The sequence below is a fragment of the Aythya marila genome (assembly GCF_965140915.1).
Source record: "Aythya marila genome assembly, chromosome: 21".
Classification (NCBI taxonomy): domain Eukaryota; kingdom Metazoa; phylum Chordata; class Aves; order Anseriformes; family Anatidae; genus Aythya; species Aythya marila.
Genome location: NC_139062.1, coordinates 7,579,018 through 7,602,667, shown reverse-complemented (window position 1 = coordinate 7,602,667; position 23,650 = coordinate 7,579,018). Strand labels below are relative to the sequence as shown.

General features: G+C 45.5%; 1 protein-coding gene across 4 annotated transcripts; it reads left to right on the top strand.

Moving 5' to 3' along the window:
• The first annotated feature begins 797 nt into the window (after positions 1-797).
• DDI2 (DNA damage inducible 1 homolog 2) lies at positions 798-23,175 on the top strand. Of its 4 annotated transcripts, none has more exons than XM_082777153.1 (10): positions 799-982; positions 5,133-5,262; positions 6,260-6,490; positions 8,838-8,964; positions 11,064-11,191; positions 11,814-11,942; positions 12,730-12,833; positions 13,250-13,439; positions 17,668-17,730; positions 19,534-19,671. In XM_082777153.1, the coding sequence occupies exons 1-9, from the start codon at positions 845-847 to the stop codon at positions 17,682-17,684; spliced, it is 1,194 nt and encodes a 397-aa protein (XP_082633279.1). In that variant the 5' UTR covers positions 799-844; the 3' UTR covers positions 17,685-17,730; positions 19,534-19,671. The 4 variants fall into 4 exon arrangements, with proteins under 4 accessions (XP_082633276.1, XP_082633279.1, XP_082633278.1 ...); XM_082777152.1 differs by lacking the exons at positions 17,668-17,730; positions 19,534-19,671 and adding exons at positions 13,654-13,750; positions 15,789-16,079; XM_082777150.1 differs by lacking the exon at positions 17,668-17,730 and having other exon boundaries at positions 798-982; positions 19,534-23,175.
• Positions 23,176-23,650: the final 475 nt, after the last annotated feature.

The following is a 23,650-nucleotide window of genomic DNA, read 5'->3' as shown; positions in this document are numbered from 1 at the left end:
CTCTCTGATGAGGAAAGCCCACGGTCAGCACGTGGGAGGAGGTTGGAGGAGAGCGCTGCCTGTGCTGCCGAATCCTACCCTGCTCCTGGTGCAGAAAGCAGCGGGTACAGCGGGGGTGACGTACGGCACGGGCTGCATCGCCTTGCCTGCTGCTTTGTTCCTGGGCCTCCGTGTCATCCTTCCGTGTCTCAGTCCATCCCCGCAGCGGTGTACCTGCAGGGCAGGCGGGGGTTTCACTGCTGCCTGAGGGCACTGCCCCATCCTGCTGCACCCCTTCCTTTACCTTCCTGGGAGCCTCACAAGCAAATTAACGTTCATGTTTCTCACCGCTTGGGGAAAAAAAATACCCCGGCATGGCAACAACAGCCCTGCTGCAGCCTTTCCCCACAGCCTCCTCCAGCCTCGTGGGAGGCGCGGGTGTGTTGGAGCAGCGCGAAGGCTCTCAGGGGAGGCGGCAGCTGGAAAGCCTGCGGTGCTGGGGGCACCCCGGGGATCTCAACAGCCCCCTGCTCCCACAGGGCTCCCCGGGAGGACTTGGGGCAGCCCTGGGTGTGCTGGGGACGGGGGAAGCAGCCCGGTGCGTTTGCCCCCCTCACTCTGGGCTGTGCGGTAGCTGCCTCCTGCCCTCGTTTTCCCCCAGAATGAATGGGCAGAGACCTCGGGGGGTGCCCCCCCAGCACCGGGGCGGCCCCGCCCCTTCCCCTAGGCCCCACCCACTCCCCCGAGGCCCCGCCCCCCGCCGCTGGGGCGGGGCGGGCGGCGGGCGGCGCTTTGCGACGGCGGCGCTTGGCGGCGGGCGGCGGCGCTTGGCGGCGGCGGCGGCGGGGGGCGGCCGGGGGCGGCCATGCTGCTCACCGTGTTCTGCCTGCGCCGCGACCGCAGCGAGCTGACCTTCTCGCTGCAGGTGGACGCCGACTTCGAGCTGCAGAACTTCCGCGCGCTCTGCGAGCTCGAGTCCGGCATCCCGGCGGCGGAGAGCCAGGTCAGGGCCCGGCCGCGAGGGAGGCCCCTGGGGGGGGGTGGGCTCCGGGCCCGGCCCGGCCCGGCCGCGGCTGTGTCCCGGTGGGGGGGGGGGGGGGGGTTGGGAGCGGGCCCCGGGGCTCCCCCCGGCTCCGAGGCGGTGCGGGCAGCCCCCAGCGGAGCCCTCGCGGCCCGGGCCCGGCTGCGGGCGGCGGCTTGTGCCGGGCAGCCCGGGGACAGCGCGGGGCTGGCTGCAAGGCAGGGGCAGAGAATCGGGGCCGTGGGGGGGTTGTAGAGGGGAGAAGCTCTGGTGGAAGGAGAGCGAGTGCTGAGGGCAGAGAGGCTCCTGCCTCCCTACCGGCCAGCTCCCGGGCTCTCCTGCATCACGGTGAGCTGCTGGCTCTACCTCTGTTTTGGGATAACGAGGGGTCGCGTCCTTCCCGTGCTTCTGTGCTTACTTTTGCTGGGAGTTTTTGCTTAGAGCCTGTGCTCTGCTGTGATTAAATTGCTGCAGATTTCCCATTGCACGGACTGCACATAACACGGATCAACCCCGTCCTTTTTGGTAGCACCTTTGCTCTCGTTCTGCCCAACTGACTTCTGTGTGTGCGTTATCATCTTTCCTTTCTTAGCATTTTCTAAGCGTATGTTTATTGTTCCTTTATCTACCCTTTCTGCCCGGTGTTTGTTTAGCGTTCTTTGGACCTTCGGTAGGAAGTAAGTTGTGAGACTACAACTTATGGGTGAAGTAGCTTGTTGTGCAGTAAGATTTTGAGTGCCCAAACCACCCCCCACAAGAAGGTAACAGTGTGGGTCTTGCTACAGCTCTTCCTTACCCACAGCACGTGTCGCTTTGTGGGTATGCCGTTGGCTTCCCGGCACAAAGGGGAGATGTAAGGACCGCGCAGGGTGGAGCAGACCACAGAGGGTTAACCGAGTCCTGTTCTGTGATCTCCTGCAAAATTAATTCTGGGGCGGAGGTGAGCGCTGAAGCACTTGGCTGGTGTTGTGGCGGATCGGAGGGTGCCGGGAGATAGCGGGCACGGCGACTGGTGGGCTGTGCTGATAAGAGGAGTTGCAGCAGGGACAGCAGAAGGGAAATAATTCAGCTCACTGTGGTTTCCTTCTCATGACGTGGAGGCGCCTTTTCTGGAGAAGGAGAGGAAGGCTGTCGGCATTCTTCTGGCAGCGGTGTTATTTCCTTCGTCTCCTTCCCTTTACGTGCTGTGTGTTCCCTGACCTCAGCTGCCTCTGCTGTGCAGTTCCAGCTGAGGCTGCCGGGCTGGGGGACACGTCCCGAGGCATGGCACGGAGCAGGCTGTGACGGCTGGGATCACAGCGCTCAACCTTGGGTCTTTCTCAGGATTTATAGAGTGTGTTTCTCCAGGAATCACACATTGCAAGCTATAGATGGCTCAGAGCCAAAACACAATTAAAAACTGGACAGGGGTTTCTGTGCTGGGTTTGATTTATGGTTGCTGGGGGTGTCTAGCCAGTGGTCCAAGGCATGGTGGTGCACTGAGTCACCCGTGGTGGTTGCTTTGCTGTCAGCCTCGTAGAAGTCCTCAGCCATCCCGACCTGCGGACTTGAGATGTGGGGCAGGTGAGAGGAGGCAGAGAGGAATTGAAGTGGGTGGCCGGGGCCCCCAGGGTGTCCCAACAGCAGAGGCTGAGAGGGAGATGGGTGTAGCTCTCCTGCATAAACCTGGGGGACCATGTATACATTGGGTAGGATTTATAGTCTTTGTGGGTTTCTTGTTTAAAAGAGCAACGTTTTTGCTGTACGGATTTTGTTTTAATGACAGCTGATTACTTGAGTGGGGTTGATTGCTCCACAAAGACATTCTACCCAACACCACTGTGCAGAATCCGGCCAGTGCATGATGTTGGTGCCAGCTTCCCTACCCAGGTTACCTCCAGAAGGGCTCGTGTCTGGTGCCTTGGCCAGCTTACAAGCTTGCTTTCTGAAATGTTCTGCAAAGCAGGTAATCTAAAGTACAGCAAAATTAAATCAGTTTAATTCCACAGCAAAGTGGAATGGGTCAAAAGCACATTAAGCTGTGCTGCTAATGGATATGGAGCGAGTGCTGGGCACTTAATTCATTGTCTGAGGTGTGAAGGCTGAATGTTCATAAATCCAGCCCATGAAGCAAGATGACAGAGGTAAAACCTCACTTAAACTGATTAGCTCGTGTCTTCCAGGCCGTCTGCACAGAGAAACTGTCATTTAAGATTTGCGCGTGCAGCTGGGATTTATTACAAGCTTGCTTTCTCTGCGGACAGCAGCGTTGCCGAATCAGGTCGGGCAGGGTGTGCGTGGTAATGTGAGAGGATGCGCTGGGACTCCTCCCATCACAAGCTAACCTTAATAATGCTGGCAACGTCTTGCAAACCACCAGAGCAGTGACTGAATGCCTTAATATAGCTTGCAAATGGATCCATGTTTGCTTTGAAAGGGACCCAGAAGCCAGTTGAGTGCAATGCCATGGATTTTGTGAAGTGTGTAGTGAATGAGAAGATAGAAATATCATCTTTGTTCCTAATTGCGCGTATTTCTCAAATCCTGGTTGTTCTGATTGCTATGTCATACGTGGCTATTACTTTTACTTCCTCTGTCTTTCTTACTTTGATGCCACCTCTTACGATGGATCTCTGCGATCAGGGAGCAGGAGTTAGGATTCTGCGTAATACTTCTGAGCCGATGAAGTAAAGCAGCCAAAGTGTGCAGCGTCTTCCACACTTCGAGGAAGACGCGCACTAATTGTCTTTTTGGATCTTCAGCGTGCTTCTGCTGCTTGCGATAGCATCAGGCAGCGTCGCAGCCCGTCCAGGCGAGTACTGTGAAAGCGTCTCCCACGCGGCTCTGCCAGTCCCAACCTGCGGCAGACCTGTTGTTCCTGAACCAGCCTCTTCCAGACCAGGGAGACGGTCTTGCTAAATTACGTGGCAAATGTCAAATTGGATCGTATGCCCAACAGGGTTAGGCTGAGTTCTCCAGCACTTCTTCCTTTGGACGTCTGCCAGGGGTAGGAGGCTGTTGAGCTGATCTGCCTCGTCTCATTGTGCTTTGATGAAGGCACAGAAGCCTTAATGCCAAACAGACACTGTGTCTAGGATGCCAGAGACATGTCTTAAGCAGGAACTTTCGTTCCTTTAAAGCACATCTTTACTTTTATGCATTGTGTTTTAACTAAATGGCAACAGTTTTGTGGAAGCAGAACATCCTGGTTCCTGTGCTTGGTGAAGTCAGTAACTCCTCTGATGGTATTCATCTGCAGTTACTGCCTGTTGAAATTTCAAGGGGAGCACAGGAGTAATTGAGGACATCTGTAGGTATTACAGAGTCTAATGTTAATTGAAATGTTTCCATGGTGATTATTCATTTTTTTATCTCAATATGTTTTTATATTTAACCTTGTGGACCTCTTGTTAAGTTACATTATGATAATAGGAAATTATGTGACTGTGTTTTATAGTCAAAAGAAATTAATTCCTTGCCACAGACTGATTGCAGATTCAGGACTGGTATGTTTGGGTGCTAAATCTTTGTGTCTGGATGGAGTTACATCACTGAAGTAAAGCAGAAATCTCTGAGCTAATCACTGAGTTCCCTGTAAAACTGGTTATTCTGGGAACCATGTTGTGGGTAAAGGTAGAGATCACTGATCGGTGGACAGTCTGGTCCGGTCTCCCTCCTGATGGATGCTGCCTGCACAATTGAGGCCTTGGCCAAGAGGTGCTGACCTGGGGGCAGATATCACTACAGAAAGCAGCCGTGACTTGGGTAATAGAGATTTGATTTGGGGAACGTGTGGTAAACAGGTCTGACGCAAGGCATTCTTTCCTTTAAAGATTTTGGCCTCTAATTAAGAGAAACCAGCCCTTCTCCAAGATGCTGGCTTTTGAGAAATGGTTGTTGGGTTTCGGTGAGACCAACTCTGGGTACCTGTCCAACCACTTACTTGTTGAGGTCTTTCTGTGCCTGAGGCCGAGGTGCTTTGGCAGGACTTGTCTGTGCCTGTGGTGAGAGTTGCACGCCTTCTGTTCTGAAGCTTGAGGTGGGCCCAGAGGAGCTGCTGGAACCTTTTCCTAAAATACAAATACATTAAAAGCAAGATCCTGGTCTGTTTTGTCATGCAACTTGTTTTTCCTTACGTTCTCTCCATGAACAGATAGTCTATGCGGAGAGGCCTCTAACTGACAACAACAGATCTTTGGCCTCCTATGGCTTGAAAGACGGGGATGTGGTGATTTTGCGACAGAAAGAGACCGTAGAGCCACGGCCTTCAATCCGTTTCCCAGGTGAGAAAGGTGGTGGTAACGTTTCCTCCGAGCATCTGAAGAACACCTCGCTAGACAAACTGCTTAGGAAGGGAGGGTGGCTATAACTGAGGTGGGGGACTTTCAAAATTAGCTAAAGGGCTTGTTATTTAATTATTTTTATTCTAAGTAAATGAAAAGAAAGCAGGAAAGGATGGAAAAACAAAGAAAATTCAGAATAGCAGATTGCATAAAGGTATATGAATTTTCATAGGACTGCCTGTTCCCTTCCCGTTCTGTGGAGCGGTGTAATAAGCATGCGCACGGTGTGGCTCAGACACATTAAGAGGCTCTTGAGATGTGTGCCCTGAATTGTGACAAATACCCAGAGAAGCTGCATCTTAACAAACCAAGTTATGCAGTCGTGCACACGTGCAAGAGGCTCCTCAAATAATGTGAATGGAGACCTGGTCCTGTCTCTGTTCTGCCTTCTGCAGTGAGTCCTAGCAAATCCACATCTTAAAAGTATGACCGGAAAAGAAGGATTGCTGGCTGAGAAGGGCTTGGGAGCACTGGCTGAGGATCTTGTCCTCCTGCCTTAACGGGAGGGTTGGTACCTGCAATGCAGCTCTGCAGAAATGTTGCTCTTTTTTTTCTCTACTTTTTTTTTTTTTTTTTTTTTTTTTAATCTGAGAGATTCAGAAGTGCCTTAGAGACATCAGGTTTAGCCTTGTAATCCCTCTGTGTGGCATTCACATTTGTGAAGCTGGAAATAACTAGTCTGTGATTCAAAAAGTGCAATTCTAGGGATAAAAAACATACGAGGTAGAAGAATAGAGCAGTTACATAAATACATACTAGCATTCCTAACCCAGTAACCTGGGGATGTGGCAGTGTTTCTGACATGAATTGCTGTTCAAAGAATCTGGTCTAATATTGTAGCATGAAGACCAACATCTTTCCATGTTTTTTCCACTTTGTTTTTGGAGCAGAACTGTAAATAGGAAGTGCTGATGCATTTGACCTCTTTTCCCTCAAGGTCTGCCGAGGATAGACTTCAGCAGCATTGCGGTTCCTGGGACATCCACGCAGCAGCGTCAGCCACCAGCACAGCGTCTGCGTCCGTCGCCTTCCGATGCATCTTCGTTCCCTCAGGGTTTGGAAAATCCCGCATTGCTACGGGAGATGCTGCTTGCAAATCCCCACGAGCTGTCCCTGCTGAAGGAGCGCAATCCGCCCCTGGCGGAGGCACTGCTCAGTGGAGACCTCGGTAAGTTGGGTTTTTATCTGTGTGAGGCAGTTTTGAGTCTGTTTGAGCTCAGCTCTTATAAAAGGCAGCCACAGGTTTTTAACTAGCTGGGATGCTCACTGCCAGCTTATTGATGCTGCTGATAAAAGGTGTCAGCTGGGAGTACTGAAGTTCCTCTTTTTCTAACGAGACTATTTCTAACAAGGTGGGCATATTTCTCCTGCTTGGCTTTTTGAATAGTTTCTGTCCCCTACTTTGAAATATCAGGTGCGTGGCTATGTTGAGCTTCTGTGAACACAAGTGGCTCAGCTCCTGATTGTTGTGCTAAGACTCTCCGAATGCAGCTTCCAGTAATGGTGTTGCATTTGCTGCGCCCCAGAGCCGACTAAGACCTCAGCTGGGAGCAGTACACTGTAAGACCGTCTCTCCCTGTAGTGATTAGCTGCTATAGAAGTGGACATCAGAGAGCAGAAAGAGAACAAGTAAATGGTGTCTTTAGGGACCTTTTCCAACAGACAGTTGTAAATGTTTACGTTCCTCTTAATCTTGAAAGTGCTCATGTATTTTGGGCACTTCACATGGCACAGTTGAATCCTAGTATGGTGTCCCTCATTTTCTCTGCTGATGGGTAGCTGATCTTGGTTTCTCATTCTTGATCTGATGGAAGCTTTGAACTCTAGTCCTCTTTTGTTATGAAGAGTGGTGTTTGGGACATTAAAAGACATGCTTCTAAACCTCTGCAAGCACCTAGTTAGGAAATAAATCCTGTCGAGCTTCAGGAAATGAATGATGTACCATCTACCAGGAGACTTCTTCCTTTTCAAGGTTACATCCGAGTGATTTATCTCTCAAAGAACACTGGAAGGGAACTCACATGGATGTTGTTGGCTTACTGCATTTTCTAATTCTGACGTCAGCTCATACTCTTGTAGTTAAATAGACATCTGTTGTGCTCTCAATCTTTTTCCTGCCTCTTTTGAGCGTTGTGTCTGTAGTGCAGAAGAGAAGTTCTTCCTATCACCTTGAGAAGAATGTGCTGCTGCTGGCACAGGCCACAAGGGGCTAAGCCAGGCACCCAGAACTGGCTAATCAGCCAATCTGTTCTGTCTGGTATGCACATAAGCTTTGATTCAGGTGTGCACTTTTAGTCCCAAAGCGCTGCAGTGGGATGTCAGAAGGAAGTGGCTTGATCTGGTTGTACTCTCACCACTTCGTAATGCTGCTGTCAGTGTTTGGGCACAAGTCCAGTTCAGCTCTGACTGATGTCCAGATACATGCACAGATACGTGCCGTGTGACTGTGCTGGATGCATCGCAGGCATGTTAGAGGACACCTGCTATACAGAAGCCTAATTAAAAACAAAACAAACACACAAAAACGCCCAGTGCTTTCCTGGGCATGTAACTCTCTTTGAGCCAGAGAGCTTCTGTATGGGAACTGCATTTCTTGAAGCAAAACCATGGCCTTCTGTGTTTACAGAACTTAATTTATTGCCAGGTCTGTTCGGGAATGTATGTGATCAGATCCAAACAGTAAAAAATAGCCAGAGGCTATCCAAACAGTGGGGAACTAAAAAACATGCAGTTAAACTTCCTGAAGCAAGTGTCCCTCGTAGCACCTCTTGATTACAGCAATAGACATTCTGCTTTAGGGATTATAATGTCTGTGTCTTAGCCTGTGTTGCTTGGGTTTAAAGTAAGTTTTGTTATTTTTTTATGCCTTAGAATTTTGGGTTGCTTTTTGGTGAATCTACAGACAACTATTCTGTAAATAGTGTAAATTGTGATAGTTTTTGCAAGCTGTTCTTGTAGGTGGGCCATCTTATTGCAATCTCACTCCTGTCTTTGTCTGAAGTTTTTTCAAAATACACGTGCACAATTCAAATGAGAAGCTTGAGTGCAGGTTTTCTATTCCTGAGTTCTGTTCCAGGTGTAATTTAGCTGCTGTTTTTTCCAGATTTTTTGGAGTATGCTGTAGGCAACTCTTGCTGCAATAGAACAAAGAATTGCCATTTTAATGGCAGCTCTCAATTTCAAGTATTGTTGTCTCAGGAGTTTTTTTCTTCCATTTTTCTTTCACAAAAAGGATATGGAGAGGGAAGTTGAGTTTGACTGTGTCTCGATGTGTTTGGGTAGGAGAAATAACTCTGTCAAGTTGTTTTTCATCTCAGCAGATTCCCAAGTTTGCCACCAATCAATCCTTTTGAGGTTCATCTACAGTGCCTCCAGATGAAGCTTGTTGTGCTTGTGCTGCTGATTCTATCCCTGAGTGTGTGCTGGCATAAAAAGAGGTGCTTGCTGTGCCAGAACTGGATTTGTAAAGAGTAATTTCCAGTAAAAAGCATTTCTGTCTCTCCTTGTTACTGCAGAGAAATTCACCAGGGTGTTGCTGGAACAACAGCAGGACCGAGCCCGGCGGGAGCAGGAGAGGATCCGACTCTATTCAGCTGACCCTTTCGATCTTGAGGCACAGGCCAAGATAGAAGAAGACATCAGGTAGCAAACCAAAGCCACCTGCATGCTTCGGTTCGGAGGTCTTTGTGGCACTTTTTTTCCACAGGGTGCTTCCTTCCAACCTGGTGCTTTTTCCTTGGAGGACACAAGGAGTGTGTTTAGAGAGCAGATCCTGCCTTAAGAGAGCAATCTGCTCGCAGGGTAGCACTCTGAGCCACCTTTGCAAGTGAGAAGGTTGGGAATCAGGATGCACGGGTGCATCCCGTCCTTTAGAGGTATCCAGCTGAGCACAGACAATGGCGGCAGCACCGCTGTCCATGTGCGTGATGTCTCAAGGCTGGGCCACTGTGAAACCAGTAAAGAGCTCTTGGGAAAAGCACTGAGCCAAGTCCTTGAGAGGTGCTATTCAGGGCATGTCTGGAACCTGAGAACAGAGCCTGTGCCAGTGTCTGAGCAGAGCTCTACAAAGAGTGGGGTGTTGCTTCCCAGCTGCCTTCGAGATACGGTTTTGCTTACTGCTAATTGTTTTGTATTTCTGGCTAATTCCAGACTCTGCATTTCACTGTTGTCAGAAGAGATCTTCCATAGAAATATGTTCTGCTCATTAGCCTTTGCTCTGTTTCTGTCTTCCAAATGTACTTGCACTGGGCTGAGACTTGATTGCTTAAATTGGGTGATAATTCCTGGATTTGGAACATGGCTGATGATTTTGTCCCCAGTAAAGAAATGTCTTTCTGATGCAGGCTCATAGTTTATCATAACCAGAATTAATTTGCAATAAGTCATTCTTGCATTATAACTGACAAAGTGTTGGTACCGGATAAAGGCTTAGCATAGCGATGCAGAAAAATGTAATGCATAAATTGCATAAATTTATAGATAAAACATTGCTAGCAGGCACAGGAACACATTTCTTGCTCCATAGATGAGGGAGAATTGGGACAAATAAAGGTGATGTGCCTGAGGTTGTACAGCTATTAGGTAACAGTTTGGACATCTAGCAGTCCCCAAATTTCACAGCCCATTTAGTTTCTCTGGTTACTTGAACTCCTTGCTTAATCAGGTATCCTCTGCCTTAGATTGATCGGGAGCTCATGCAAGCATCACACTTTTTTGACACAAATCTCTGTCCTTCAAGTGTATCTTAGGTGGACAGAGCATCAAGCACAGAGAAAACAGAAGTTTCAGATCACTGCATAACTGATTTAAGATTGAGTAGCAAAAGACAGTACAACGTGCAGCTCTTTGTTTCACAGGTATATGAAGCCAGGGCAGGGTAGCAGGGTGCTCCCAGGTGAGCCAGGTCACTGTTACCTGCTGTTAGCTCTTTCCCTGCTCCACCAAGAAACCGCATCTACCCATCCTGTTGTGGGAAGGCTACAGAAAATGGATGAGAGGAGTTTGCTTTTCCAGTCCTCCTGCTGAGGAGAAGTGAGGTGGCATCAAAGTTGGAAGCAGATAAGGTTATTTCAGATGCAGTCACTGCAGATACCCATCACTTTGAAGATTACTGTAGGGGCCATGATGAGCTTTTTGATAAGTGTTTTTTCTGTAAGCTTGAATTTGCAGCGAGGGCTTGTGCTTACAGTGGTGTTCTCACTGCAGTTTCGCTTATCTCCTCTCCTTGCTATGCCTGGAAAAGGCAAGATAGCAGGGAAACGTTGGAGGATTTTAATGTTCAGCTGCTGTGTGGGATTCCAGTGTTGTAGCTACTGGCAACATCTTCATCATATGCCCTCAGTGTTTGCCTCTTCAGAGTGACTAATAAATATGCAGGTTTTTTGCTTATAAGTCCTCCAGGTTAACTCTGTGGTGACAGGTTTTTGTTGCCGACACAAGGTTGTCAGGTGCAGGCGTCTCCAATGCTGTCGTGTGAGCTACACAAGGTGCTGGAGGGAGCAGCCCTCCTGGCTGTGGGGAAGCAATTTGATATCTCTGGATTAAGCCAAGAGCATTACTAGCAATCCCTCTGCTAAGAAGGCTATGTTTAGCTAATGAAGCAGTATTTGTTGTGGTTTAAAAATGCTGTTTGTAGCTGATGCAAACTGCAGCAGGTGGGATTACATTTGTAAACTGGAAGGATGTTTATAAGGTTTTGCTGATGGAACGTCTGATTTTTCTCTCTTCTCCACTAAATTCAGGCAACAAAACATTGAAGAAAATATGACGATAGCGATGGAAGAGGCCCCTGAGAGTTTTGGTCAGGTGGTGATGCTTTATATTAACTGTAAAGTCAATGGACATCCAGTGAAAGCCTTTGTTGACTCAGGTGAATTGCTGCTATTTTCATCTTTCCCCAGAATCTCTTTCCCTCACTAAGAGAGAGAGTACACACTCCAGAATTTTTGCCCAGAGTATTCCTTTTCCATTATAAAGAACTGTATTACAAGATTTTAAAGCACCTAATTAAAATTTGAGAACAGTTTGGGCTCTAAGGCAAGCAGAGTAAATTGTGGAGACGGTTTGTGAAGCAGCACAAATGAGTGCTTGAACACCCCAGATCAAGGCTCCTGTGAGAATTTCTGGTGTCTGATGGCTGCGATGCCAAAAAAGGTCACTGACACGTGTGTATCTTATCTCAGTTTACAGAAAGGGAAACTTTGCCTGCCTTAACGCTGTGCTTCCCACCCATAGCTTTAAAGGGAAAGTAGTTGGGGCTGTTCCAGTTCTACCGTGGCACATACTTTACTGTCCATGCTGATCTCTGTGTGTAGACACAGTAAATTCAAAGCACTGTGCTTCATAAAAAGCTTTTTTATGCCATAATGCAGTTGCCTGATGCAAGCAGTGTGGTTTCCCAGCTGCTGAGTATAAGATCTTAAGCCCTTTCAGGAGTTTCTTTTATTTTGCAATGCCCTGTCAAGACTTAACATGAATTGTGTTGCTGGTAGGTGCCCAGATGACCATCATGAGCCAAGCTTGTGCTGAAAGGTGCAACATAATGAGGCTGGTAGATCGGCGGTGGGCTGGCATTGCTAAAGGTGTAGGCACACAGAAAATAATTGGCAGAGTGCACTTAGGTAAGTACTGGCATTCTTCTTAGGACAGCTTTAGCAGCAGTTTGTATTCCCTGCAATCTTGGCACCAACGAGCACCTGATTTAATGCTGTATTTGTTAGAAACTCCTATGGAGTAAAATAAAAGTGCATCTGCAGTACGTTCATTTGACTTGAGCACAATAATCTGGTTTCTGTCTCACTTAATGCTTTTGTAATGGAATTACCTCTCTTTTAGGTGAGAGAGTCTTCAGCTCCTGCAGATGTAGAGAAACCACTCACTCGGTGCAAAAGCAGGGTTGATGTGAAGGAGCAGGGTGTCTCCTGTTTGGGGTGTGGCTGTTGGCCTGTGTGAGTTGCTCAGGAAGGGCTCCAGTATGGTGGAGTGCTTCATACTCCTCCAGGAGGAGAAGGCTGGCTGTGTTTGTGTGCAGGTTTTCTGGATGAGTGAGGATTGTCCTTATTGTCTGAAAAAAAATGATCCTCTTTACTGTTCTTGCTTAGATTTGTGCTCTAATGAGCTGTACACTGCTCCTCTAGCAGTGTAGCTTGGAGGCTTAGGTGAGCAGTACTTAAGGCTCTAGAGCAGATCAGCTTTGAAAACAATTAATTACCTCAGACAAATATAGACCTAATAGTCCCTTGGGCTTGCACATGGCTGGACTTCTTGCGACCAAAGCCGTATGTCAGAGCTCTAGCTTCAGTTTTACCCAGCACGTTTGCACAAGCCATTCCTAGGGGATGGAAGAGCAGAAGGTAATTTGTTGCACTGTAGGATGCAAGGCAGTAACTTTTCTCCATTGTGTTTCAGCTCAGGTTCAAATTGAAGGGGATTTCCTGGCATGTTCCTTCTCAATCCTTGAAGAGCAGCCCATGGACATGCTTCTAGGACTGGATATGCTTAAGAGGCATCAGGTATCAACACTTGTTTTGAAACAGTTACTGGCTCTTCCAAGTGAAGCTCTAAGCACAACATAAATGCCAAGCCTGTTAATGTGTTAGGATTTTCTGGGGAGAGAAAATAGATTATTTTTTAGCCAGTTACAAAAGTAGTACATATGCCAAAGACATTGTGGATGGATGTATAGGGTGTCTGGTTGCTCCAGAGTTTTTTGCTCTGATCAGAAATGTTCAGAGCTTTCCAAATGAATGATTTATTGCAAAGCAAGTCCTGTAGGGTCCTTTACTTATAGCTGATGCTCTTGACCCACTTTGCTTAGGTGCTATGAGCTGTGCCCATTGAAATGGATCGTTTAACCTTGTTTCTCCTTTTTCTCCGGAAACTGGCTTACTCTTATGCAGGCCCCTGATGTCTTGATGCTCTTTCACAGTGTTCAATTGATCTCAAGAAGAATGTACTAGTGATCGGCACGACTGGTTCTCAGACCACTTTCCTCCCGGAGGGCGAGCTCCCAGAGTGTGCCAGGCTGGCTTATGGGGCCGGGCGGGAAGATGTGCGGCCGGAGGAGATTGCGGACCAGGAATTAGCAGAAGCAATACAGAAGTCCGTAGAGGAAGCAGGTACCATAACAAGCCGAGCTGAAATAAGAATCTGCATAGTTTTCTTGCTGTGTATCAGGATGTCTGTTGGCAGTCACTGAAAGGCCCCTTCTCCCTTTTCTCAGTTCCTAGGAGATGTAATCTAATGCAATATCAGTGAGTAAAAGGTAGAGAGAAAGGGGCTTTGTTCTTGCTTGTGGCTTCTAATTACACCTATCTTTTCCTTTCTGTACAGCAAAATCTGTCCACATGAAGGCATTCGGGGGTGCTTGCTGTTCAATTTGTGCTCTCCTTGCAACTTTCTACCAGCTCTGATATCTTGGTCTTCGAAGGTGTGGAGATAAGTGATTGTCTCTGGCACCCATTCACCTGGTTCAAGTTGTTGTGCCTAGTCAGGGACATGACTCAGTTACGTTGTGTTTTAGCAGCCTCACATTGGGTCACTTGTGCTGACCTCTGCAAATCCTGTTCCTAATAGCTACTGTATGTAAAAGTAGGGGAGCTGTAGCAGTAAGTCCAAATCTTTGGAAAGGAGGAATACCAGACTCAGCAACTATTTGGGTCTTAAATGTGCAGTGTCAAAGTACATCTGTGCCTGGTTGCTGCCCCTCTCTGAGGAGCTATAACTAAGCAATAAGTGTTAACTTGTAGCTCATGCCCACCTGTTTCTTTTCCAAGACAAAGTAAGTTCATGACAATTTTTAGAAAGTGTACTATTTCAGCATTTTTGCCTTAGAATGGTGCTTGTGCCCTTGGAAGGTAAACTGTTTTTCTTACTAAAGATTACTGTTGCTCTAAATTTCAAAAGCAGCAGCAGAATTGACATCCTAATGTATACCAGCCATAAAGATGGTCTGCAAAGAGAGTTTTCCCCTCCTCTCCTAGTTTTGTTCCCTGTTACTCTGGAATCTGTAAGCTGCACAAATCAAGATGGTCTGGGCTCTGGAAGATATTGGTAACTGCAAATTTTAGTTAAATGGAGATGCCAAAGTAGTTAAAAGCTGAGCTATAAGCCAAACTGTCTGAAACTCAGGTTTTCCATTTAACTCCTCCCTTAACTTCAGCATATGCTTTTGAAAAAAAGGAGAGATTCATTTCTTTATGCCAACTATTATGAGAAGCCATAAGCAGCTCAGAAAGTGTATTTCTTAGGACTTTTCCAAAACCGTTAAGGATAGCTTTTTTTTTTTTTTTCTTTTTAATGCAGGTGGGAAGATGTTTGAGTTTACTTTACTTTTTATCCTTAGAAAGTATTGCACTAAGATTCTGCTTTCTGTATGCGAGCAGAACACATAATGGATCACGTTTAAGCTGATAAAGTTGATTTATTCAGTGGTTTTATTGCTATTTTTTCAATTATAGCATGCTTCTAATTAGACTTGAAGTCTGATAACATTTTTAAAATATATATATAAATATATATTATAATGCACTGTTATTTTTTTCTTTAACACTTCCCAATTGCTGCTTGGTTGTCCAAAGTGTAAACAGTGTATTTTCTGCAAATAATCAAGGGAAGCACAGGATTGTACTTAACAGTCCCACTGAACAATATTCTTCTATGCCTGAAAGTTTTCACAGATATAAAACCTCCAGAGGAAGGCCAGTCTTCAGTGTATTGTCAAGAAATGGTTTGCATGTTTGACTTTCTAAACCAAATTAGAATGCTCATTAACTTAAGTTGTAGCAAGTGAAGAGAAAAAACAAGGATTTGATCTTGCTCCATCAGGTTTTGACGTACTTAAATGTCAGACTTGATGGCTTGGGCTCAAGTCTCTTCACATAACCTGGAAGAGAGAATGTAGCAATGTAAATGTGTTCTTCCGTTAAAATTCTGAGCTTGATGAAGACAAGGGTGTTTTTTGCAGTCTTCCCCCATTTCAGGTGAGTCTTTGCAGACATAGTTGGCTGGACTTAGTTCTCTGCTGAAAGAGAGATCAAATAAAAAACAAACCTCTTGGCCTGAAAAATGTGAGTCTTTAAAGTCTTTATAGTTAAAGCAATTTAGGCAAGTGCTTTAAAATGAAAAGTGTCTAAAGATGACTTGCAGCTACTTAGATACCAATACTGTTCTAAAGACCATGAGGCTTTGTTCAAGCTAGTCAGCAATTTGCCATTTTCCATTGATACTGAGCCCTAGAGGAATGTAAAAGATTTATGAGAATAGGAAATCTATTTTGTATGTTCACTTAATACTTGTAGAACACTAATGCACAAAATTAAGGTAGGTCTTGCTTAGATCGACTCTCTGCAAGCCTTGGACCTTTTACAAGTCTCTGACTTGCAGGCATCTTGTTAGCTGTATTCTGAGATATCAGACTATTAACTTACACCCTCTTGCTCTTTTCTAAAACAATTAACTGCTGCTAGCTGGTACCAGAAAAAACAAGTGAAAGAACAGTAAACTGCAGAGGAAGAGAGAGAGAGAGAGAGAACATAATGCAGCACCAAGGAAACCCAGCTTCCCACAAGGCCTGTAATTTTTCGTAACAGCTTGAGTAGTACAACAGAAATCACTGTACATTTGTAGACCATTAAAGTTCTCATTTTGAATGCACCTGGGTTATTCTTGAGTTTTATTTAATCCCTGGAAACCTACTTTTGTGAGCCTCATGTTTTCTGTCAGCTGACTTCCTGGTGTTTCAACACCTGTGGAAAGGCAGCTGAGATGGTAGCGAGGTCATGGTTTGTTTTACGTGTTTTACTGTGATCTCCTAGATTCTCCATGAATGCTTCATTTATGTTTTGAGTGTTCATTCTTTTCTGCCAATATGCAGTGTCCTCCCCACTATCACCACCCCTCATAACAACCTGGTGATTATGGAGGATTTACAGAACTGACAGTGAAACTACAATTGTCTTAGTAGGAAGCATATTGAAGTAGCTTACCCCATATGCAGCTTTTCATCCAGACAGCCTGGTTATAAGGCGCTGCCTCCACATATGCAGCTCAGGCGTTTCCTAATATAGAGAGGAATTTATCCCTGATGTTGCACTTTGTGGAGAAGAATTCATTTCTGGTGCTAGCTGGATCAATATCCTTAATGGGGTTAGGATTCAGCTCCTGTATATATCCTGGGAGAAGGATGACAGCAAGTCTCGGAAGGATGGTGCTGAGGAGTGCTTGGCAGAATACCAGGTACTTCTGCTGCCTAAATGACTACAATTCCCTGATGTTTGACTGATCAGACTCTGTTTTTTGACTCACTGGGTCTGTAATCAGTTCTGCTTTCTCTCCAAAGGATTGGCTTGGAAGCAGGGAACATAATGCTACCACATAGAAACAGGAAAAGATCCCTTCTGGTTGAACGTGTATCCTGTGTCACGAGTCACGAGCCTCTCAGCCACCCTTATGAAAGATGAGCAGTCTGAAAATCTGCAGGATACTTTCAGATTTTTAATACTGTAGCATAGCCAAGTTGTAACTGCATTAAGACCAGGTGTGTGACCAATAGAAAAGATTGCTGTGGTATAAAATAAAGCAGCAGATGCACAAAGTGTATTGATCAGAGGTGTGGTATCCCAGTATTTAGTGCACCTTTTTATCTAATAGAGAATAAAAGAAATGGGTACCTGAGGTGAAAAAGACCTAGAGCCAGTGTGTGGTGCTACCAATAGAGATCTGTACTTCATCCATTCTCCATGGGGAGGAGGAAGCAGTTGAGCTGGTTTGACTTCTGGCTGTCTGTTCTTTGCTTTGCTCTTCAGTGCCTCAGGGAGTATTCCCTTTTGGAATTTCTGCCCTAGGATCTTTATGCTTCCCATTTGCAGCAAGCCAGCGTTTGCTTATCTTGTCTTGCCTGTGATGGCATGATCCATCACAAGGCAATAGCCACTGGGAGCACAGTCTGAGAACTGTGCCATCTCAAACCTCATTTCACTAAAAGTGGCTCCTGAATGCAGCTGTACAGAGAACAATCTGGTACAGTGCTAGACATCTGCCTTGTGCTGCATGTATTTTATCAAGTGTGTAGTATCACCCACATTGCATTGGACCACTCTGCATTGTAGACAATACAGAACAGCCCTTCAACTGTTTTTCAGCAGAATTATTTTTGACTCGACGTAATGAATTACCTAGGCAGAACTCCTTTTGGAAGTTGGCAAACCTGAGGAGCTCCTGCTGCTCATGTGCTGTCTTTGTGGACAGTTGGGAGGGGAACTGCAATGTCGCAGGACTATAACCATGCATGTTGTGTGCTTTGAATGCTAACGCAAGTTTGGTGTGTTTGTTTCCTAATCCAAACAGAACGTCAGAAGCCTTGATGCATGTAGTGTGTGTTTACTGCAGCTGGAGTGGGCCACAGACCAGGTATTTATAGCCATCAGTTTGTAAACTTTTACTACTACATTCACACTACCTGCAGCAGGACTGTCCTTACTTTAAAGTGTACTGGGGAGAAACCCACATGATGTGAAATTACCAGCTCCTCCATTTAAGAGCGTGGAAGAACATTCGACCTCACTTGGCCAAAGGCAGCAAACCTGTGTGTTGTCTGTACTAGGAAAGGTGGACCCTCCTGTTCATGTGAAGGAGAGCCTTACAACTCTGATTTTCCTTTCTGTGCTCTCCAAGCAATGCTTGGTGCTTATGTAAACTACTTCTGTTTCTTCAACCTGAGCTTCTGTCAAGTGGTCATCCTCAACAGAATGAATGAACTCCTTGACAGTTCAGAGAAGTCATTTACACAAAACAAACCAGCATGAGTCCCTGCTGAAAACTCTGTCCTAATATAAAATAAAAGTACATTTGGTGAGCTGAAATGCCATTGATGCTGTTGTATGTGTACTGTTTTCCTCAAACAGTCTACTCGTTAACGCAGCAGTTACATTAGAACTCCCCCGAGTCACTATTTGGGCTTATCTCTGACACAAGTATTTTTAAAAGATTTTAAAGGGTAGGGAAGTATTTGGTGATAGTGGACTCTTAACAGTTTTAACTTAAACAGATACAGTTCAACATGTAATAGCTACATGTGCAGATTAACAAATTGAAATTGACCGGTTATGTTAGAAGTCAGTAATTCCAGAGTGTTTGCGTTAGATCTGTCCTGCATAATTATCTGGTCTGAAATGAAAGCAAGCATGTTGGTTGTGCAATTATGTAATACTTCTAAAACCTTGCATTAGCACTAACGTTTGAATTTGGTGATAAACAGCTGTCTTTTGACTTTAGGAGCCTGTGGACTCCTCAGTCTTTTGGGGTTCTGTATTTAAAGCCTAGGAGGCTGCCTGCTTCTCTTATATCAAAATTGCTTCAACATAGCCTGCTCTTAGAGAAACCAATTGGCAGCTAGTTCCCTTCCAGTTGACAGCAAACAACATTATGTTGAAAAAGAATGAATAACTGACAAGTAATTTTATACCCACAATTTCAATTCAAGCTGACAAATCATATGGAGGATGTTTGCTGAACTCTGGATATCTTGTTTTCTAATTGTTACATGCCTTAACATGCTGAAGGGAAAAAAAAAATAAAGATAACTGCTCTGTATGGCTAGAAGTTTTCTTTGCTGCTGTTACTGCAGCTGCACTGATGAGAAAGTAATGGGGTTCTTTGGTTTATGCTCTTGATTAAGGAGAAACTTATGGCTAAAAGAAAACCTAAAGTTCTTTTCATCTTGAGCAAGCCATCTGGGAAGCACCCCTCTAACTACTGTGTGGGTATATCCCATTGAAGCCTGCTTTCTGTATCACCAAGAGGAGTTTGGATCTCTCTCTCCTTTGAAAAATGCCCTTTTAAAGGGGATGCTGGGATTTCATCATCATCTCAGTGACTGCAGATATATCTGCTCACTTTGAAATGTAAATGTCCTCTAATTGTGAGCTCTTTGAGCACCCTAGAACTGGCTTCTTGTCTTTCACTGCCAGTAATGAAGTGTCTGCAGCTGGAACGTAGTTGCTGGATTTGCACTTGGTTATTCTTGGAGTATTCAGGACAGTCTGTAACAACTTCTTGCAATAGCTAATGATATGAATGGAGCGGTGCTCTGGTGAGTAATTTTCAAGCTGATATGCAAACTGTTGTCTTAGCTTCTATTCTGAAGGTATAGATACTTGAAAATCATGGTTCTCCTGTGTTCTAACTACTTCTTTCTTTCTGTCTTATGTATAGAGAATAGTGACAAAGAAACTACCTCACTGGAAATGCCCTCATTACCAGCTTCTGATGGGTTTCAAAATCCAGTCCAGTCTTCAGGACAAAGTTCTAAGATCTGTAATCCCACAAATCAATTACTTGATCGTTCTGTCTCTGCCCCTGCTTCAATTTGCTCATCCGAATCTAGCCTCGCAGAGCCCAATAATCCTAGAGCCGTCAAGTCTTTTGAGTCTTCAACTGAATGCCGGATAACCCCAGAAAAAGAACATCCTCTCTTATTACAGCATCTTTCCAAAAACTCTTCCTTGGCAGATAACAAGCCTTCTCTCCAGACAGGTGAGGTAACTTGTTGCAGTCCAGCTTGCCCTTCACAGAAAACACTCAAAGAAACATTTGCTGACAGTCTAATGGAATGTAATGCTAAAGAACAAGGCTGTGGTCAGGAACCTCCTTTGGAAGTGAGGGAAGAAAATAGTTTGACTAACACTGCTAAGCACGGGCAAATTGAAGATGTATCTCTGTCTTCAGAACAGGAGGAACAGAAGCAAAAGAACGAGCTTGCCATAGACCATCAGACGTGCGAAGAATCAGAGAAGCCTGAACAGCTGGAGAAACAAATTGTCACAACTGACCCAGAGCTTTCTTGCAATGTTGGTGGGGTTGAGAAATCTGTTGTGGAAGAAGAGGGCCATACAGCCAGCCAGCCAGCAAATCCTCCTGCAGAAACGAGAGGAGATGGACTAGAGAAAGCAGATCTTCCCTGCATGAAAGGGAGTATCCAAATGTCAGCCTCCTGCAGCTGTATGCATATGGAAGTAGATGTAGTTGAGCGGTCAGTAGCTGAAGTGCACAGCTCAGCAAGCAAGCAGAAGCAGCCGCCTGAGAATGGAAGTGTATCTGAGCTGAACTCAGATGCCTCCTCTATGGAGGTGGAGTCGTTGAAGTCTGCAACGTCCTTGAGTGATCCACTTATCACCCCTGATATGTCACAGTCCAAAAGCACCAGTGAAATTCCTGCAAAGTATAATGAATTGTCCAATGAAACAGCTGAAATAAGTTCTTCCCCCCACAGCATCCACCAACAGGACACGGATCCAGGAAGACCTGTAGAAGAGCCATGTTTCTCTCTAGCAACAGCCTTGAAAGAGCTTCACAAACTCCTGATCATCAGCCGTAAAGGAGAATGTAAACTCCTTGCATCCGAAGTCTCTCAGCTGGAAATGGTTCACAAAGAGCAAGCACAGCAGAAGGGCTTTTCTGAAGACGAGCAAAAAGGCTCACATCCAGACGGCCAGAAACTGAGTTGTTCCTCCGTTAAGGGGAGGTCTGAAGGTAGAAAAGCAGAGGGAAACCAGCCTTGTGATTCTGGCACAGAAAACAACCTTGGGTCTATCAGTCACGTGGAGTCAGCTATTGGAGAAGCTGCTTTAGAGATTCAGGAGTTTTCAGGTAAGAGTGATTTGATTTTAGTGACTTCTGCAGTGACATCTGACCAGCAACAGAGCTCTGAGCAGGCTGAGATTTTGGCAGAATGTAATCAGAGTCCAACTAGTCCAACCTTGGAACAAAACACATCTATTTCCTCTGAAACTGCTTTGGATGAAGATGCACCACAAGATGTTCGGGCATCATTAACAGGAGCACCTGGGAGAAGCAGCAGTTCTCCTGAAGGTCCGTGGTCATTGGGTGGGTGTGAGGAACCACTACTGAGCCCACTTGCTGGCTATACTGAATTTCCCCTGGCTGCTTCTCCACCATCTGCTTTCCCTGCGGCTGATGTTGATCAAATCCTTGGTGCTGGCTTTACCATGCGAGAAGCTCTCGAGGCTTTGGAACAAGCGGATGGAAATGCAGATCTTGCTCTTCTCATTTTGCTCGCCAAGAGTATTGTTGTTCCTACGTAACTACGGAGGAGGTAGCTGACTGGGGTGTCTCTTCCTTTAAAGGACGTATCTAAATTACACATTACAATGTACAAGCAGAATGTTGAGCCAGATTTTTTAATTCTTTGCAGCCAAAGTAACTTGTCTCTTCAGTTTCACTTGTTAGATTTGGCCTTTTAAAAGAAAGAAATCGTCCTAGCATTGTGTGGACAAGATAGCTTTTAATTATGCATACTGGATTAAAATTAATGTTTTTATTTAAATGTAAAATTTTAGAATAAGCTCCAATGTTATGAATAAAAAAGCAGAAGCCATTAAGATCACCACCCTGTCCAGCGCAAAGCAGATTGTGAAATAAGTTGAACGTGTTGTGTGTTCTGCCAATGGCAAGGCACAGCACGTGGTGTTACAGGACATGAGGTGCACACTGAGTTTGGTATGGTGCAGGCGCAAAACACCGCTTTTCTAAATGTACTTTGTGGGTTTTGCCAGTTTTCTCTCTCCTACGCTTTATAACCAAATGTGTGTGACGCTGATGAAACATTTATGGCAGCTACTAAAGGTTACGTAGGTGCCCACAGATGTGTAAAACTTCACAGAAGGAGTGGGAGGGTGTGGGGTGGTTTTGGAAGCATGTTTTCGTGTGTGCGTGGGGAAAGCTGATGCCTGCTTTTGCCAAACCCTTTTATGCTTTTGGGCCAGTGTGTTTAAGTTTACAATGTGGGGATAACGGATAGGGAGAATAAGGGAAGGGATAGAATTTGGTGCTACCAAAATTAAGAGATGTACTAACTTATTTGAGGATATGCTGATATTAATTGGAGGGGGGGCCGGGGGGAGGGAGAAAGGAGTTGTTTGGTTGTTTTTTTTCTAGCCTTGCCCACACCACGTTCCCCCCCCTACAAAAGAACAAGCTCAACTGCTGCAGGCAGAATGTTAATGATGAAAGTATTTAACAAACCAACCATGTATTATGGCTCTTAATCCCCCTTTACCCATGGAAGATGGATTCTCTATGCACTGCATGGGGGTGTGATCAGAAGAATGAAGAAATCTGCTTTGCACTAATTCATCTTGATGTCTGGGGGATCATCAGCCTCTCAGCTGTGGAAATGCAAACTGCAGAAAGTCTGTAGCAGCTGATGGGGTACTAATTTAATACCTCTTAAAAAGTGAGGGCTCCTGAATAGGGTTTATGAAACAAATGCACTTGACATGGCTTCTGCATTATAACCATCGTAGCCTTCCAGGAAGTCCTTGGTGAGTAGTAGCCTGTCTGATTAGGACTCACTGAGGCTGTGTTGAAGCCCTTTTCAGATGCTTTTTTAATTTTTTCTTCTCCAAGTGAGCTACTTCTTGGTTTTCTGCAGAATACTCCAAAATACTGTTGGGGCTGGGGAAGGGAAAGGAAAGCATGGTTAAATATGATACCAAATTTTAAGTAGGAACTTTTACTTAATCCCACTTGCAAATCTCTGAAGTGGATTTTGTGTAAAGAGTTCATCTTTAACTTTCTGCTTTGAGCTAAACCTGAAGTGATGGATCAGCAGTGGCTGGAAACATGTTTTGTTCATGGCTTTCATTTGTTACCATTGTCTCAGGCCTGTCCCTGGTGTCTTGTTCTCCCTGTTGCTTAGCAGGTTTGCCTGTGTGTATGTTAGGCTTTTTTTTATGCAGGATAGCTTTTACAGACAACACCAGTTTGGTTTCATCTGTGAACTTGCAGGTGTTTCTCATGTCAGTAAGTGGTGGTTGTCAGATTTTTCTTAAATGCTCGGGTAGCCACGAGATCCTTTATATTCTAAAGAGCTTTAAGGCATTCCTCTGCTGAATGGAGCTTTTGCTCAAGTTCTGGAGCTAGGCCTGGGGCTCCCAGACACATTTAGCTTATTTCCTACTACTTGTGGTGGCAGCAGTAGTCATTGTATATGTGTTGGAAGCAGCGTTTGGCTGTTTGGGACCCCCTTGCCTGAGCAGCATCAAGTAATTCACTTCAGGCTCTGTTCAAAATAAGTTACTGAGGCAAGACTACAGCTTTATGATCTTTACCATGCAGGTGGTAAGAGTTTACCCATGATTAAGCTTTTTGATACTTTCCTTGCAATGAGCACCCCAAATCAGTGAAAGCCAGATCTGTAAAGGGTAATGCTTGGACTGCTACAGGAGTACAGACATTGTCATCAGATCTCTCCCTAGAAGCTTTAGGAAATAAGATAACAATATTAGTCCCGTTTCCGTATGGTTCACTA

What these genes read in the sequence shown, in the direction of transcription:
- DDI2 (XM_082777150.1), top strand. Translation starts at nt 845, where the DNA reads ATGCTGCTCACCGTGTTCTGCCTGCGCCGCGACCGCAGCGAGCTGACC. An exon ending in GCCTTCAATCCGTTTCCCAG is followed by an intron (nt 5,263 to 6,259) that starts GTGAGAAAGGTG and finishes TTTTCCCTCAAG; the next exon opens with GTCTGCCGAGGATAGACTTC. An exon ending in AATTGGCAGAGTGCACTTAG is followed by an intron (nt 11,943 to 12,729) that starts GTAAGTACTGGC and finishes ATTGTGTTTCAG; the next exon opens with CTCAGGTTCAAATTGAAGGG.